This window comes from Chiloscyllium punctatum, chromosome 1 (assembly GCF_047496795.1).
Source record: "Chiloscyllium punctatum isolate Juve2018m chromosome 1, sChiPun1.3, whole genome shotgun sequence".
Taxonomy (NCBI): Eukaryota; Metazoa; Chordata; class Chondrichthyes; order Orectolobiformes; family Hemiscylliidae; genus Chiloscyllium; species Chiloscyllium punctatum.
In genome coordinates, this window is record NC_092739.1 from 110,877,141 (window position 1) to 110,892,882 (window position 15,742).

The 15,742-nt window shown below is 41.9% G+C and overlaps 1 protein-coding gene across 1 annotated transcript in view; it reads left to right on the forward strand.

Moving 5' to 3' along the window:
- npr2 (natriuretic peptide receptor 2) overlaps nucleotides 1-15,742 on the forward strand; it is a 183,308-nt gene that overhangs the window by 73,384 nt on the left and 94,182 nt on the right. The window contains exons 6-8 of the mRNA XM_072572008.1: nucleotides 6,417-6,552; nucleotides 8,338-8,422; nucleotides 8,721-8,841. Coding sequence (XP_072428109.1) covers nucleotides 6,417-6,552; nucleotides 8,338-8,422; nucleotides 8,721-8,841 — 342 coding nt within the window. The remainder of the gene's footprint in view (nucleotides 1-6,416; nucleotides 6,553-8,337; nucleotides 8,423-8,720; nucleotides 8,842-15,742) is intronic.

Genomic DNA, 15,742 nt, shown 5'->3' on the forward strand with positions numbered 1-15,742 from the left:
AGTTCCCTATTTCATGGAATTCCCACTTTGAGCTAAATTTGCAGCTGTACTCACTTGGGCTCTGTCTCTGGCTCAGGTAAAGTCTCCCTCACAGTGACCATTTGCCCTTAAAACCACATCCACAAAGTGTGACAACTGACATGCCCCAGCCTCACCCCATCCTCATGACCCATCTCCGACTCACTTCTAATACAGTTCACTACTTCAGTATCTCTTTATAGAGATACCTTTCATTGCTATGCAGATATCAGGTCACTTAGTACACAGGACAGACTCGACATATGTGGTGCTGGTAAAGCACAGCAGGTCAGGCAGCATTCAAGGAACAGGAGAGTTGACATTTTGGGCATAAGCCTTTCATCAAGCACAGAAGGACAGACACCCGTCTCATGCATTAGAACAGGTGCTTCTCAGAGCCCTTAGTTAGCTGTCTTAGTGTTCTCTCACTTTGTGCCTCCCTGCATTCTCACAGCATCTCTGCCTTGCCTTGCCTTTTTGCACATTTCTGTCACCAACAGCCTCGTAATATTCCATATCATCACAGTCTGGGAAATAGGCCACAGTCGGTCCTGCAGGTCTGGTGTACCCAGTCTGGGACCAGGAGGGAGGTTGGTTGGGAAGCTCCATGGGTATTAGTCAGGGGTCTGGTCAAATTGTGGCTGTCTTCCCAAGTCAACTAGGCGACTGGTTATCAGTCCTGAATCAGCTCAATGAAAGTAAAGAGGCGTTAATAGTTGTCACTGCTGTGGGGGGTAAATTGGGCATTTACTTGTGAGATTAGATTAGATTAGATTAGATTCCCTACAGCGTGGAAACAGGCCCTTCAGCCCAACAAGTTCACACCGACTGTCGAAGAGCAACCCACCTAGACCCATTTCCCTCTGACTAATTCAGCTAACACTATAGGCAATTTAGCACAGCTAGTTCACCTAACCTGCACACATTTGGACTGTGGGAGGAAACTGGAGCACCCGGAGGAAATCCATGCAGACACGGGGAGAATGTGCAAACTCCACACAGACAGTCAGCCAAGGTTGGAATCGAACCTAGGACCCTGGTGCTGTGAGACAGCAGTGCTAACCACTGAGCCACTGAGCCACTGTGCCACCCCCGAGGACGGCTGAGATGTGCTGGGATGCAGAGGGAACAACAATTGTGCCAGGTGACTATTCAAAATATACAGATGGGAGACGATAGTGCATTAAAGCGGGTGACAGGAGTTACTGTGGGAGGTAGGATCATCGATAGTGAATACCACCCTGACTTTGACAGGGAAACTGTTCATCACAATGTTTGGCATAACTAAGCTATAGGCTTGGGGTTGAAAGTTGAAATGAAACTTGAGAGGGAACATAGAGAAACTGAGGGAGTGTAAGGAAGAAAGGAAAATGTTTGGCTCGGGGAGCAGTGGGATACATGGGGGTCACCTTGATTAACAGGCTGAGCCTGTGACTCACATTACAAAGCACGCCCTTGTTGCCTTTTCTTCTTATGTGAATCACAAATGTATGTTGAAAATGAAAAGTGGCTGCCATACAGATGGAGTGGAGTAAGTGGATTTCTTTCCATCGGCGATCAAGTGAGGCCCTTGAAGTGCATTTGCAACAATCAGATGCTTGCATAGTACAGGTTTCAGACATCTGTAACCATAGAGCTCTGCATGGGAAGAACGTGCAGTGACCAAGCATTTGGAATAGAAATCCTGACTACACACCACCTTCACTAGCCATTACATATTGATCATAGTCATCTCTGGGAAGCAGAAGCAACTACATAACAACTTCGTAAGGGCCACTCACAGGTTGCAATTCACAAAGACAATCCAGAGCCCCAAACACAACACCAGTGGACTTGAATTCCTCTCACTTTGAACTATCAGCATTTGACAACACCCTTTCATGTACATAGCTGCGTTGCTTGGGTGATGTGGGGAAGACACATTTCAGCAATCCTACCACGTTTACAGTTACTGTACTTGTATGGCATGGTTTGTGCTGCATACATTGGAATAAGATCTACAGTGTCAGATGTCCATATATCTCCATTCCTTGGCTCTTCTTGTCAGAGCCATATATTACAGTATCACAGATTATTCTAAACTCTCAATTGTGTGTTATACAAATGCTGAATGCTCACATTATTAAGGATCTGTTCAGTTTCTGATATTCTCCACACAGGTTCATAGGAACTATGATCAAGGGATCCAGTCACAGTAGGGGTTATTGTTGCTATGGCTGTGGTATAACAAAGGCACAGAGACATTGAGATGGACCCACCAAACATCGAGCAAGCCTGGGACAAATGGCACATATCAGCAGCTGCTGAACAGCTTCCATGTGAGACAATCACAGCTGAAACTCCCCTCAGACCAGGTCCAGGAGGCCAAGAGGCTGCCGTCTGACATGCCATTTCCTCCAGATGATTGAGGTGCATTCCGCCATAAACTGTCGATTCCTGTGGCACCATCACAGTACACTGCTATCTGATGGAGTGAGACCCGCGAATGGGGTGGGCAATCAATGTGACAGCTTCAACTGGCTGCATCCAATGGGTCATTGAGGACCTCTGCGAGATCTCATGACTCTCTCCCTGCAAATGTTTCAAGGCTGTAACCCATGCAGTTTGTACCAAATCACATTGACTCATCTTGTCTCCCTGCATCACAGCCAGTTCTGCAGCCTGGGCAGTTGGTTTTGTGAACTTTGCTGACTTCCCCTAGGACCATAGTGCTATAGTTTGTACATAGAATCACATTGCAAGCACAATATCACAATGCAATAGAACAGGCTTCTATTCCATCAATGTACAAGTCACCTGTGATCATCGGTGCTCCATCTTAGAGGCTTGTGCCAAGTATTCAGAAGCTGCCATGGTACCTATACCCTTGAGAATTCTCATGTTCTTGCTTCACTTGAAGGGCAGGATGTCTTACAAGGATGGCTTCAGGGATGCGTTGGATGCTGCCTGAACTGCTGTGCTCTTCCAGCACCACTAATCCAGTATTTGGTTTTCAGCATCTGCAGTCATTGTTTTTACCTTCAGGGAACAATGCCTACCCTATGTAACTTGGCTGATGACTCCATTATGTAGTCCCTAACTGAAGTCGAATATCAATACAATGCAGCACATTCTTTCTCCAGGGCAATGGTGAAGCAACTTACAGGCCCCCTAATGATAAAATGACAAATCCTGAACAGCAAGGAGGCTGGTGGGGGTGGGAGTATCTTTCAGTACTGTCCAGACAGAGTGTGCCACATAAACCCTGAATGCTGTACCCTGCACCCCTGGAACAGGCAAAGAGGGGATGTGATGGAAGCTGAAGAGCTGGGAGAGTGGCAGCTGTCTTCCTGAGTATCTTGAGCAGGACAAACTTCACCTTCACCATGACAGAGTTGTGGAACATAAGGCAAAAGAAACCAGCCTTCCTTCCATTGACTCTGGCTATACTTACTGCTGCCTTGGGAAAGCAGCCAACGCAATCAAAGACCCCTGCCACCCCGGGAGGAGTCTCTTCCAACCTCTTCAATTGGGCAGAAGATACAAAAGTTTGAAAACACGTAGCAACAGATTCAAGAACAGCTTCACCCCCACTGTTATCAGACTTATCAGACAATTAGAGTTGCTCTTTCTCTTCATCTTCTCTGTAAACTATATTCTACATTCTGCTGTATTGCCCTAATGTAAGGTATGATTTGTCTGGTTAGCACGCAATACAATACTTTTCACTGTACCTCAGTACACGTAGAATAATAAATAAATCAAATCTTTTTTCTTGTGCACTGCCATTAATTTCACTGTCACTCCTGGCATTTAACCAGGTAATTGCTAAAACACGTTTTCATAGCCACATCACATTCCTCAGTGACTGCCACCTGCTCTGGCTCAAGTTTCATCCTTCATGATTTGAATCCACCCAGGATCATAGGTAACTCCCTGATGTTCAACGTTCCACAGACAGCTGTTCTCATCGCATCCTGAGATCCACACGCAGCGCCATGCGTTCTCATATGTGCACTTTCAACCTCTCTGTCCAGCAGTGCCACTTCACACTGGCTCAGCACTACTCCCCAGTTCCACTTCATCCTCTGGCTCATTCAACACGTTAATAAGAAACCTTTCCTTTCAGTCATGAAGAAACACAAATGCAACAACTTCAGATATCCACAGCCCTCCAGAACCTTCCTCCTCTCCCCTTCCCTCTGACACCATCCCCACTCCCAACCCAGCTCTCTGATGCTGAATGTTCTGTCTTCAGTGAAAGTCTCAGTTTTATCCCTCTGCATCCCCATCTTAATGAATTTCAGACATGACATGATGTTGAACTCTTCTTCCACTGCCTTCACCTCCATGCCCATTTCCTTGAACAAGAGTCCTCTCCCCAGCCCACAGAGCCCTTCACCCACCTCCAACACTCTCCCTTCACCTGGACTGCTCTCTCTGCCCTTTTACCTGAACTTAACCTCTTCATTGAGAACTGTTGGTGTGACATTGGTCGCCTCAATTTTTCTGCCCCCTCCCTCCCCAACACTCACGCGAACTGACTGCACTCCATGCTGTCAGATCCAACCCTGACTTTGTAATTAAAAGTCTGAGAAGGGTGGTGCTGTTGTAATCTGATTGACTAACCTCTACATTGCAGAGGATGAGTGCCAGCTCTCAGATACCTCCTCCTATCTGCCCCTGGTCCATGACTCCACCATGGAACATCATGTCAACTACGGGCACGAACTTCATTTCATCTGGTGATCTCTCCCCCGCACAGCTCACTCCTACCTCCTTCCCAAAATGCACAAACAGGACTGTTTGGGCAGATTCATTGTTTCTACCTGCCCTACAGAACTCATCTCTTCCTACCTCGACTTGGTCTTTTCTCCCCTCCTCCAGTCCCTGCCCACTTGCATTTACGATTCCTCTGACCCTTTACGTCAGTTCTGAGGAACTCGACCTGAAATGTTAACTCTGATATCACTGCACAGATAGGCAATGCTTAGCTGACACACACTTGATGTGAGCTTGTCAAGGCCATCATTCATTGACTATAAATTTGTTGTTGATCGAAAGGCAAGTAACTGTGTAAATGTTTCTGTCTGGTTTTTCCTTTACTTTCCTATTATAGAGTCATAGAGTCCTACAGCATGGAGACAAGCGCTTTGGCCCAAACTGGTCTGTGCTGACCAAAATATCCACCACACTAACCCCACTGCCCTGCATTTGGCCCATATCCTTCTAGTTCTTTCCTACCCATGTATTTGTCCAAATGCCTTTTAAGTATTGTTAATGTACCTGCCTCAACCACACTCTGTTGGTAGCTCATTCCATATCCGTACCACCTCTGTGTAAAACAATTGCCCCTCAGTTTCTCTTTCATTCTTTCCCCTCTAACTTTAAACTGATGCCCTCTAGTCCTCAATTTCCCAAACGCGGGAAAAAGACTATTCACCCTATCCATGCCTCTCATGATCTTAGATTGTTCAATAAAAGTTAATGTTACATCAGTTTGGAGGTTTGTTTCCACAATATGTGACTCTCCTACATTGAGGATTAATGAGGTGTTATGCTTGCTGGGGGTTGGGAAGGGATAGTGCACTCTCAGGGTTCTAATATTGTATGGCAGTAACAATGGGGAACCTGGACAGCTTCATTCTTGCAGACGTAGTTACAATGAGAGTCGATGAAACAGCTGATGATGTAAAGAGATTGTGAGATGCTGTTTCCAATGAAGCATCACCTAAGTGTCCTCAGAAGATTTTCATTTTTTGTTTCCCTTCAACTTTGTGTCATGTGAAGACCAATTCTCGGTGGCAGCATACTGCCAGTGGCACCAGTTCAGTCAGGTCCTGACAACAGTGAATACTTTTGCACCTGGTGGTCACATGATTGCACAGTGCTGTAGGGATGGGTTACATACATAATGAAGTGAGCAGTGCAGAATTATATAAGGTAACTCTATTAAGCTCAGAGAAATCCCCTGAGAATTGACCTTAACCAAGTTTTTGGTGAAATGCAGCCTATTAGGTAGGTTGTTAACAAAATTGGGTTTCGCTTGTCCACAACACAGATTTCAGACACAGAAGTCAATAGTTCTTCCAAGGTTCAACATCATCAATGTCCATCAGAAAGGGCGAAATTTGCTGGATTCCACAAATTGCAATGAAGTTCCCAAAATTTCCAACAGTCTCTCCAGATAACGGAGTACTGCATTGAAAGTAGATGCTGGAAAATTGCTGCATTTTAATTTTGGAGTCCTGAGTAATTTTCTCAAGTCTTTGTTGGAAATATTTTGGAGGGTGCACTGTAAATGATTTCACACTTGTTTCTTTTCTTTTAGTACAATTGACACTGTTTAGTTGTTAAGTATGATTGATTTGTTAAAGTAAAATAGGGCTGATTTAAATGTTTTCCTTTATGTTGTACAGGTTGTGGCTCACTATTTGGGAGTGAAAAGGCAAATCTATTGGATTCCTAATGTAGAGATTCACTGGCCATCAGGCTCTGTTCCTCTAGACAACCCTCCATGTGTGTTTGAAACTGATCTTGCTTCCTGCAAGCAGGGTAATGTATTGATTTTTATTAGACAATGTTTTGAAGGCCTCCAATTTCTGTATCAATGCCTATTACAATGTAATAAAATAAGAAACAATTTGGCAAACATGAAGGATGGATAGGCAGACCATACCCAAACTCTACAAATTTAAAATGGAGAATATCGAGCTGTACTAATCAATTATTTAATTCAAAAGCAGTTTCTTTGATTGTTCAATCCCCTTGACCTCTTCAGTCGCAGCATAGGTTGCATAGCAAAATGTTCTCAGAGACTACTTCCAGTAAAATATCGTATTAACAACTGACAAAAATCAATATTGCTGGAAAAGCTTAGCAGGTCTGGCAGCATCTGTGGAGAGAAATCAGATTTAACATTTCGGGGCAATGATCCTTCCTCAGATCTGGACCTCCAGTTCTGTGGAAGGGTCACTTAAACCAAAACATTAACTCTGATTTCTCTCCACAGATGCTGCCAAACCTGCTGAGCTTTTCCAGCAATATCGATGTTTGTCTCTGATTTACAGAATCTGCAGTTCTTTCAGTTTTCATACAACAATTTTTAGGTTGAAGATCTACTGCAATTCCTGTTGAGCATTGACAATGAAAAGTGTTGCATTTAGCATAGTACAGAGCTATACACTTTTTCAAATTTGAATTTTTCAGTTGCTTGAGTTTTGTGAAGTTTTTCATTTATATTGCTAACAAACCTCTTTACCACTCTCTTTACCCAGAGAGTGGTGGGGGCATGAAATGCGTTGCCTGTGGGAGTGGCAGAGTCAGAATCATTGGCAACCTTTAAGCGGCAATCGGATAGGTACATGGATGGGTACTTAATCTAGGACAAATATTCGGCACAACATCGTAGGCCGAAGGGCCTGTTCTGTGCTGTATTGTTCTATGTAAACGTACTACTTTGACTAATCACGGTGGAGGTTACTATTAGATCTATAAATTAAACCTGCAGTTGGTCAACAGGTCAACACTGAAAAAAGAGTAATTTTGTTTAAAGGGTTTTATTTGCACAATGATAGGAAGTATCCTTGTTGATTCAGACCCTGAAATACCAATATCATGGTTGCAACTTTGCACCATTGTGGAAAATTAACTGACAGCAAGTGTTGATTTCTTTCTTCTGCTCATATCATAACAGAATTTTTACTTCAAAGTACCTGGATATGTTTGGTGGAGTACAAAGCCTTGTCTTAAATTAGGGTAAAACCTGTTATTGATTTTCCACATATTAATTAAAATGGGCACAAATTAGAATGAGCAACTTTTGCCAAATTACCAGTAAGTGCTATGACCCAGCCAAGCTTTGAACATTTAGACTGCTAAGGGGAAAATCTATAATGGGTAGAATTGAGGCTGGAAAATAATAAAGGAATGCATTCCTTTATTATTCTTCCTCAGTTAATGCATTCAGGCCAAATAGATAGTGCAAAACATCTTTACTCTGATGGAAACTGGGTAACCACTGTGAAAATTTTGGCAATGATATAACTGCCCTGTGAAACTGGGAAGCTTGCATTGGATTTGTGCCTGATAAATGGGTTATTGTTCAGAAGTCTCCGCTATGAAATTTAGAACAGGAGAAGACCAATTCACATCATCTTGAAATCATTACAATCTTTGCAAGAAAAATAAGTAGCTTTTACTCCTCCAAAACAATCTAAAGTGTTTTTCAAGCTAAATATGTGATAAACAGAAAGGTGCTATTATATAACTAACTAACCAATAAAAACAAAGACTCATTCTTAATTCACTCGTAGCATTTTCCTCTTTTTGCTTTCTTAGCTACGTTCTCTCCACTTGGGATAGTTGCACTGGGAACAGGCCTCACGCTAGCAATTTTTGGAATCTCCAGCTTTCTGGTTTATCGGTATAGTATTTAGAGTTTTGCTAAATTCAATCAAAAATATTTGAATTTTTTGATTTTTGGTGAAAAAAATTTACATTAGGCAATTAACGTTTTCTGATATGAAAGCTGATTAAGAACTATTGTCTCTTCAAATTGTAAAGTATGTTCAACATTAAATAATGGTGCATATCCCCATTTTACTTGTCTAAACATTATTAACTATCACAGTGATGTATTTATAGGTGGTACATATATGATTCAGTAATATATGACTTAGTAAAGGATGTTCATACCAGTATTTAAAATGGTACTTAACTAGGAAACTAAAGCTGGAGAAGGACCTGGCCAGTATGATGTGGCGAATCCGCTGGGATGAACTCCAAATGGGAAACAGTGATAAATTCCGGAAGACTGCTGGTAGCAGGCTGACCTTATCACTGGTAAGTGCACAGAAACCATTTTTCTTTGTGAAAATGCCCTAACATTGCAGAATCCCAGTTTCATTGACTCAAGAAGATGAAAGTAACAAACATTCTGTATGACAGTACTGTAACTTGTTCATGGACAGCTTAATGATGTGAATTGTTCATGGCCAGTCTGGAGTAAATGGACCAGGGACAGATGCGATCTGAAGCCTGTTGGCAGAGATGTCGTGTTACAATCAGAATTCTCTCCCACACTTAATTCAAATTTTAATGACACACCAACTAATATTCCAGCAAGATTATAGATAATCTATCAGAACTGTAAATGATTGAAATGTCAAGGTACAGATTGGGAGAACTGTTTCCAATGCAACGTATTCACCCCTTGATTTATCACTACTGACAAAGTGCATGGATTTGTGTATGGATTAGAAATCAAAGTAAGGTAAAGCAAGTCATAAGTGCTATACTATTATAGTATGAATGAAGGGCAAAGTGCTGAAACACAAGGCAAGACAGAGCTGCTATAAGTGTCCAGAAATGCAGAGTTATTGAGTATTAAAAGAGTGAGTGAGGGACCCCATGATGTGTTCTGGTCTCGTCTGCAAACTGGACATTTGTCCCTATGTGCACAGTGTAATTTAGAGCTTTAGAATGAACGGTGCCACTGTGCTCCAAAGAGTAGCATTAAAATGCAGAAGTGAATGTGGATTGGAGACATGCCATGATGAGACGATGTGTGTCCTGAGATGTTGGTACAAGGTGTCCAACATGGAGATCTGGAGGAGCAAGCCTCCTGTTCTAATTTGAACTTGGTGCCTAATTTCTATCCAATGGGTGGGAAAATAGGAGTCTGCTTTCAATAACTGGGTGTGATTAGGTAGTAATAGAAATGCAGAAAATAGGAGTAGGATCAGGCCATTTAGCCCTTTGAGCCTACTCCGCCATTCCATATGGTCATGGCTGATCATCTAACTCAGTACCATGCTCCCACTTTCTCCTTATGCTCTTTGATCCCTTTAGTCCTAAGAATTATATACATTTGTTTTCTGAAAACGTTCAATGATTTTGTCTCAACTACTTTTTGTGACAGAGAATTCCACAGTATCACCAGTCTCTTCACCTCAGTCCCAAATGGCCTACCCTGTGTCCTTAATTTGTGACCCTTGGTTCTGAACTCCCAATTAGTAGAAACATCCTTCCTGCATTTACTCCTGTCTATTCGTGGTTTCTATGAGAGGCTTCTCATTCTTCTAAACACCAATAAATATGAACTGATCCAGTCACCCTTCACCCTTCATTTGTCAGCCCTGCTGGCTTAGCATTCATTGCACTCCCTCCACAGTCAGAACATTACTCTTCAGATAAGGAGACCAAAACTGCACACACTACTCCAGGTGGGGTGTCACAAAGACCCGATCTAATTGCAGCAAGACATCCCTGCTGCAGTACACAGGCCCTCTCCCTTTGAAGGCCATTTGGCTTCTTCACTGCCTGCTGCATGTTTATTTTCAGTAACTGGTGTATAAGGACACTCAGGTCTTGTTGCATCTGCCCCTTTCACAATCTATTGTCATCCAGGTCCATTGGTCTTGCCATTCTGTTTTTGTTACCAAAGTGGATAACCTCATATGGTCCACATTATACATCATCAGCCATGCAGTTCCCCACTTATCCAAATCACACTGAAGCATCTGTGCATCCTCCTCATAGCTCACCCTTCCACTCAACTTTGTGTTATCTGCAAACTTGGAGATATTACATCTATTTGCCTCATCTAGATCATTGATATATATTGAGAATATCTGAAGTCCAAGCTGAGTCCAGCGATACCCTCCAGTCAATCCTGCCATTCAGAAAAAGACCTATTTATTCCTACTCTTTGTTTCTTGTCTGTAGACCAGTATTTCAGTGCACTATTCCTAATCCCATGTGCTTTAATTTTACATGCTGATGTGTGTGATAAAAAAGTGAAGTTACCATAGTCTTACCAGACCATAGAGGATAAAAGAGAGAGATAACATTTAACCTGAGAGTAACCAACCCTCAGGTGAGGGGAGAGGTTGAGAAGGAGAATCCTTCAGTACACAAATTGAATCTCATGCTGTTAGCATCACTGCATTGCAATTGAGTTCAGTGAAACCCCAAGGGAGACAATTTAAGGTGCTGGATTTAAGCTCCAGTCTCAATAAATCAAGTTGTGGGCTCAAATCTTCCTGTTACCAATATGTCCTGTCAGTAATTTCTTTGTTTAGGTATGGGGAGCTGAGGTTGGCGGTGTTCAGTTTGTACTCATTGGAGTTTAGAAGAATAGGAGGAGACCTTCATAAAACATAGAAGGTTCTTCGAGGACTTGACAGGGAAATGTTGTTCTCCCTTGTGGAGAGTCCAGAACCAGAAAGCAGAATCTCAGAATGAAGGTCTACCCATTTATTACCAAGATGAAGAGGACTTTCTTCTGTCAGATAGAGCTCAATCTGTGGAATTCTGTACTGTAGAGGCTGCATCTGTAAGTACATTCAGGACTGAGCTAGACAGATTTTTCATTAGGAAGGGTTATGGAGAAAAGGCAGGAAAGTGGAGTTCAGGATTTGGGGGGGCACGGTGGCACAGTGGTTAACACTGCTGCCTCACAGCACCAGGGACCAGGTTCAACTCACACCTTGGGCAACTGTCTGTGCGGAGTTTGCACATTCTCCCCGTGTCTGTGTGGGTTTCCTCCGGGTGCTCTGGTTTCCTCCCACAGTCCAAAGGTGTGCAGGTTAGGTGAATTGGCCATGCTAAATTGCCTGTGGTGTTAGGTGTAGGGAAATGGGTCTGGGTGGGTTGCTCTTCATAGGGTCGGTGTGGTCTAATCTAATTAGGATTATCCGATTAGCCATGCTCTGATTAAATAGCAGAACAGACTCAGTGGATTGAATGACTTTGTTGTGTTGCTATGTCCATATGGTCTTTGACCTTCAACCAAAAAGGAGAAAAAAATATTTTTAGAACTATAAGTTTTGCTAAGACAAAGTTTTTTTTTACAAAAAGGGTGGTAGGTGTCCAGAATGTACTGCTGGGGAGGTGGGAGAAGCAGAGACAATAGCAATGTTTAAGAGGCATTTAGACAGACACATTAACAGCAGGGAATTGAGGGATGTGGTTCATGTGCAGCCAAATAGAATTAGTTGAGAATGGCATCATGGTCAATGCAGACATGGTGGGCCAAAGGGCCTGTTCCAGCACTATACTGTTTTATGTTTTATTATCAAAGAGTCCCTAATACTTGGGAAATTTCAGTGAAAGTGTCTTGCTTTTTATAGTATTTTGATTCCTTCGGCTTTGCAACTCCATCTGTATGGGTTTCTCTCACCTTAGCGTGATGCTGTACCGTTCCTTAACTAGAAATTGCATCCCTTGTTAAGAAGAAGAAAGAGGCTTATATGTTGATGAGGCAAGATGGTTCAGATGAGGCGATGGAGAGTTACAAATCAGCTAGGAAGGATTTAAAGAGAGAGTTAAGAAGAGCAAAGAGAGGACATGAGCAGTCTTTAGCAAATAGAATAACGGAGAACCCTAAAGCTTTCTATAGGTATGTGAGGAATAAAAGGATGATTAGGGTAGGAATACGGCCAGTCAAAGACAGAAGTGGGAAGTTGAGTGTGGATTCTGTAGAGATCGGAGAGGTGCTAAATCAACATTTCTCATCGGTGTTTACTCAGGAAAAGGAGAATATTGTAGAGGAGAAAAATGAGGTACGACATATTAGACTAGAAAGGATCGAGGTTAGTTATGCACAGGTGTTATCAATTCTAGAAGGAGTCAAAGTAGACAAGTCCCCTGGGCCGGATGGGATTTATCCGAGGATTCTCTGGGAAGCTAGGGAGGAGATAGCAGAGTCTTTGGCTTTGCTATTTGAGTCATCATTGTCTATGGGTTTAGTACCTGAGGACTGGAGGATTGCAAATGTTATGCCCTTGTTCAACAAGGACAGTAGAGATGAACCAGGTAGTTATAGACCAGTGAGCCTTACTTCTGTTGTCGGAAAGGTTTTGGAAAGAATTATAAAAGATAAGGTATATATTCATCTAGCAAGCAACAATTTGATTTCACATAGTCAACATGGTTTCGTCAAAGGAGGTTGTGTCTCACAAACCTCATTGAGTTTTTTGAGAAGGTGACCAAGCATGGAACTGAGGGTGATTTAGCAGTTTGGATTAGAAACTGGCTTTCTGGAAGAAGGCAGCGAGTGGTGTTGATGGAAAATATTCAGCCTGGAGTCCAGTTACTAGTGGTATTTCATAAGGATCTGTTTTGGGACCACTGCTGTTTGTCATTTTTATAAATGACTTGGATGCAGGCATAGATGGATGGATTAATAAATTTGCAGACGACACTAAAGTCGGTGGAGTAGTGGACAGTTTGGAAGAATGTTACAGGTTGCAGGGGGATTTGGATAAACTGCAGAATTGGGCTGAGAGATAGCAAATGGAGTTCAATGCAGCTAAATGTGAGGTGATGCACTTTGGGAAGAATAACAGGAAGGCAGAGTACTGGGTCAATGGAAAGATTCGTGGTAGTGTGGATGTGCAGAGCGATCTTGGAGGCAATGTACATAGATCCCTGAAAGTTGGATAGTGCTGTTAAGAAGGCATACGGTGAGTTAGGTTTCATTGGTAGAGGGATTGAGTTCTGGAACCGCAGTATCATGCTGCAACAATACAACACGCTGGTGCAGCCACACTTGGAATATTGTGTACAGTTCTGGTCGCCCCATTACAAAAAGGATGTGGAAGCATTGGAAAAGGTGCAGAGGAGAATTACCAGGATGTTGCCTGGTCTGGAGGGAAGGTCTTATGAGGAAAGGCTGAGAGACTTGGATCTTTTCTCATTGGAAAGAAGAAGGCTAAGGGGGGATTTGATAGAGACATACAAGATAATCAGAGGATTAGATAAGTAGACAGAGAAAGACCTTATCCTAAGATGATGATGTCAGCTTGTACGAGAGGGCATAACTACAAATTGAGGGGTGATAGATTTAAGACAGATGTCAGAGACAAGTTCTTTACACAGAGAGTGGTAAGGGCGTGGAATGCCCTACCTGCTAATGTAGTTAACTCAGCTACATTAGGGAGATTTAAATAATCCTTAGATAAGCTCATGGATGATTTTGGGATAGTATAGGGGGACGAGCTGAGAAAAGTCCACAGGTCAGCACAACATCGAGGGCCTAAGGGCCTGTTCTGCGCTGTATTGTTCTATGTTCTATGTTCTATTCAGTGAAAATTTCTTTGTGAAGTTATGAGCTTTTATCTAGTAAATTTTTAAACTTACTTCATCTGTCCCTTATTTTTTCAACCTGAAAAGAATTCTTTGTTAAATATTTATCGGTAAAGTTGTTTCACTTTCTGTCTTTATGAGTGTTGTCTTCTCTTGGTTTCTCATAGTATTCATATGATAAGGACTTCTGGCAGTCTTATCATTTGGAAGGTTCCTGTTCTCTTCTGCTGTGATATTGCTCTGTCTTCTCAAGCCTCCTCTTTGGTGACTAAGCAATTATTGAGACTGTTTCTTTGTCTGTGATACTTTAATTAATACCGTGCACATGACATTTCCATATCTCCTTTGTGGTATTTCTTTTCCTAGCTGCAATGGAGTTTTTCAAGTTCAATTCCAACTTGCATCTTAAGTGGCTGTAAATATCTATATCTATTTACCTAATTAGTTATACTTAATTCCTTATCAAACCAATACTTCTGAACAAACATTGTTTTAAGACTGTGAGAAAGGTCTTCTCAACATCTTTCACAATTCTCCCAAATTCTCCTGCACAGTTCAAATGGTTCAGAGTCCTGGAAATTTCCACCTATTGTGTTTCTATGATCTCGAGCCTCATTTCATTCAATCAGACCATTAATGGATACTGTCTTTCTCATACCACTTCTTTCTATATTTTTATCCTAATTTTTCTACTTTATCCTATTTTGCTGTAACATTGAAAACATCAGCGAAAGCATGAAAACAATGTTGTGCAAGCAAAATAAGATGCAGTTTTAGGCACTGGGCAGTATTACATCTGATCTGAAATTGGATGTTTGACACATGATCGAATAAAAGCTGTTCTTCCTGTTGCATTGTCATAATATTATAGTAAAAATTGTAATTGCATATAATCTACTTCCCACAGCTGGAGAAACACTACATATAGCTTTCTGGACACCAAGCCAATAGCTTTTGCATAAATCATCATCAAAAACTAGAATTAAAACAAAATACAAATACAACACTCTCCTCAGTTGTTAATTTATTGGTCCCAGTTGATGAAATGTATAAACAGCTTGAATTTGCTTTACTACCACTCATAAAATAGACTTGGAAGGAAATCTTAGCGTTAATTATCTTGAATTATGGAAGATTAATGTTCACATCAGACAAGTGCCAAGCAATGACTGTCTCCAACAAGAGAGAATCTAAACACCTTAACTTGACATTCAATGGCTTTCCATCAATGAAAACCCCACAATAAACAACCTAGTCATTACCATTGAACAAAAACTGCCCCGGATCAGTCATATAAATTCTGCAGCTACAAGAACAGGGTTCGCAGTGTAAGGGTATGCACTAGGCCATTTAAGTTCTGATATAAGGAGAAATTTCCTCTCCCAGAATGTGGTGAGCCTGTGGAATTCTGAGTGACAGAAAGTGACTGAGTCCAAAATATTGCATGTTTACAAAGAGTTTGGTATTATTCTCAGGGCAAAAGGGAGCAAAGAATCTGGGGAGAAAGCAGGAACAGGGTACTGAGTTAGATGATCAGTCATATCATACTGAAGGGCAGAGCAGGCTTTAAGGGCTGAATGGCTTTCTCCTTACTTTCCAAGTTTCTGTGATATTGCAGGGCTACGCAATAAGATCAGGAGAGTGGGACTAATTG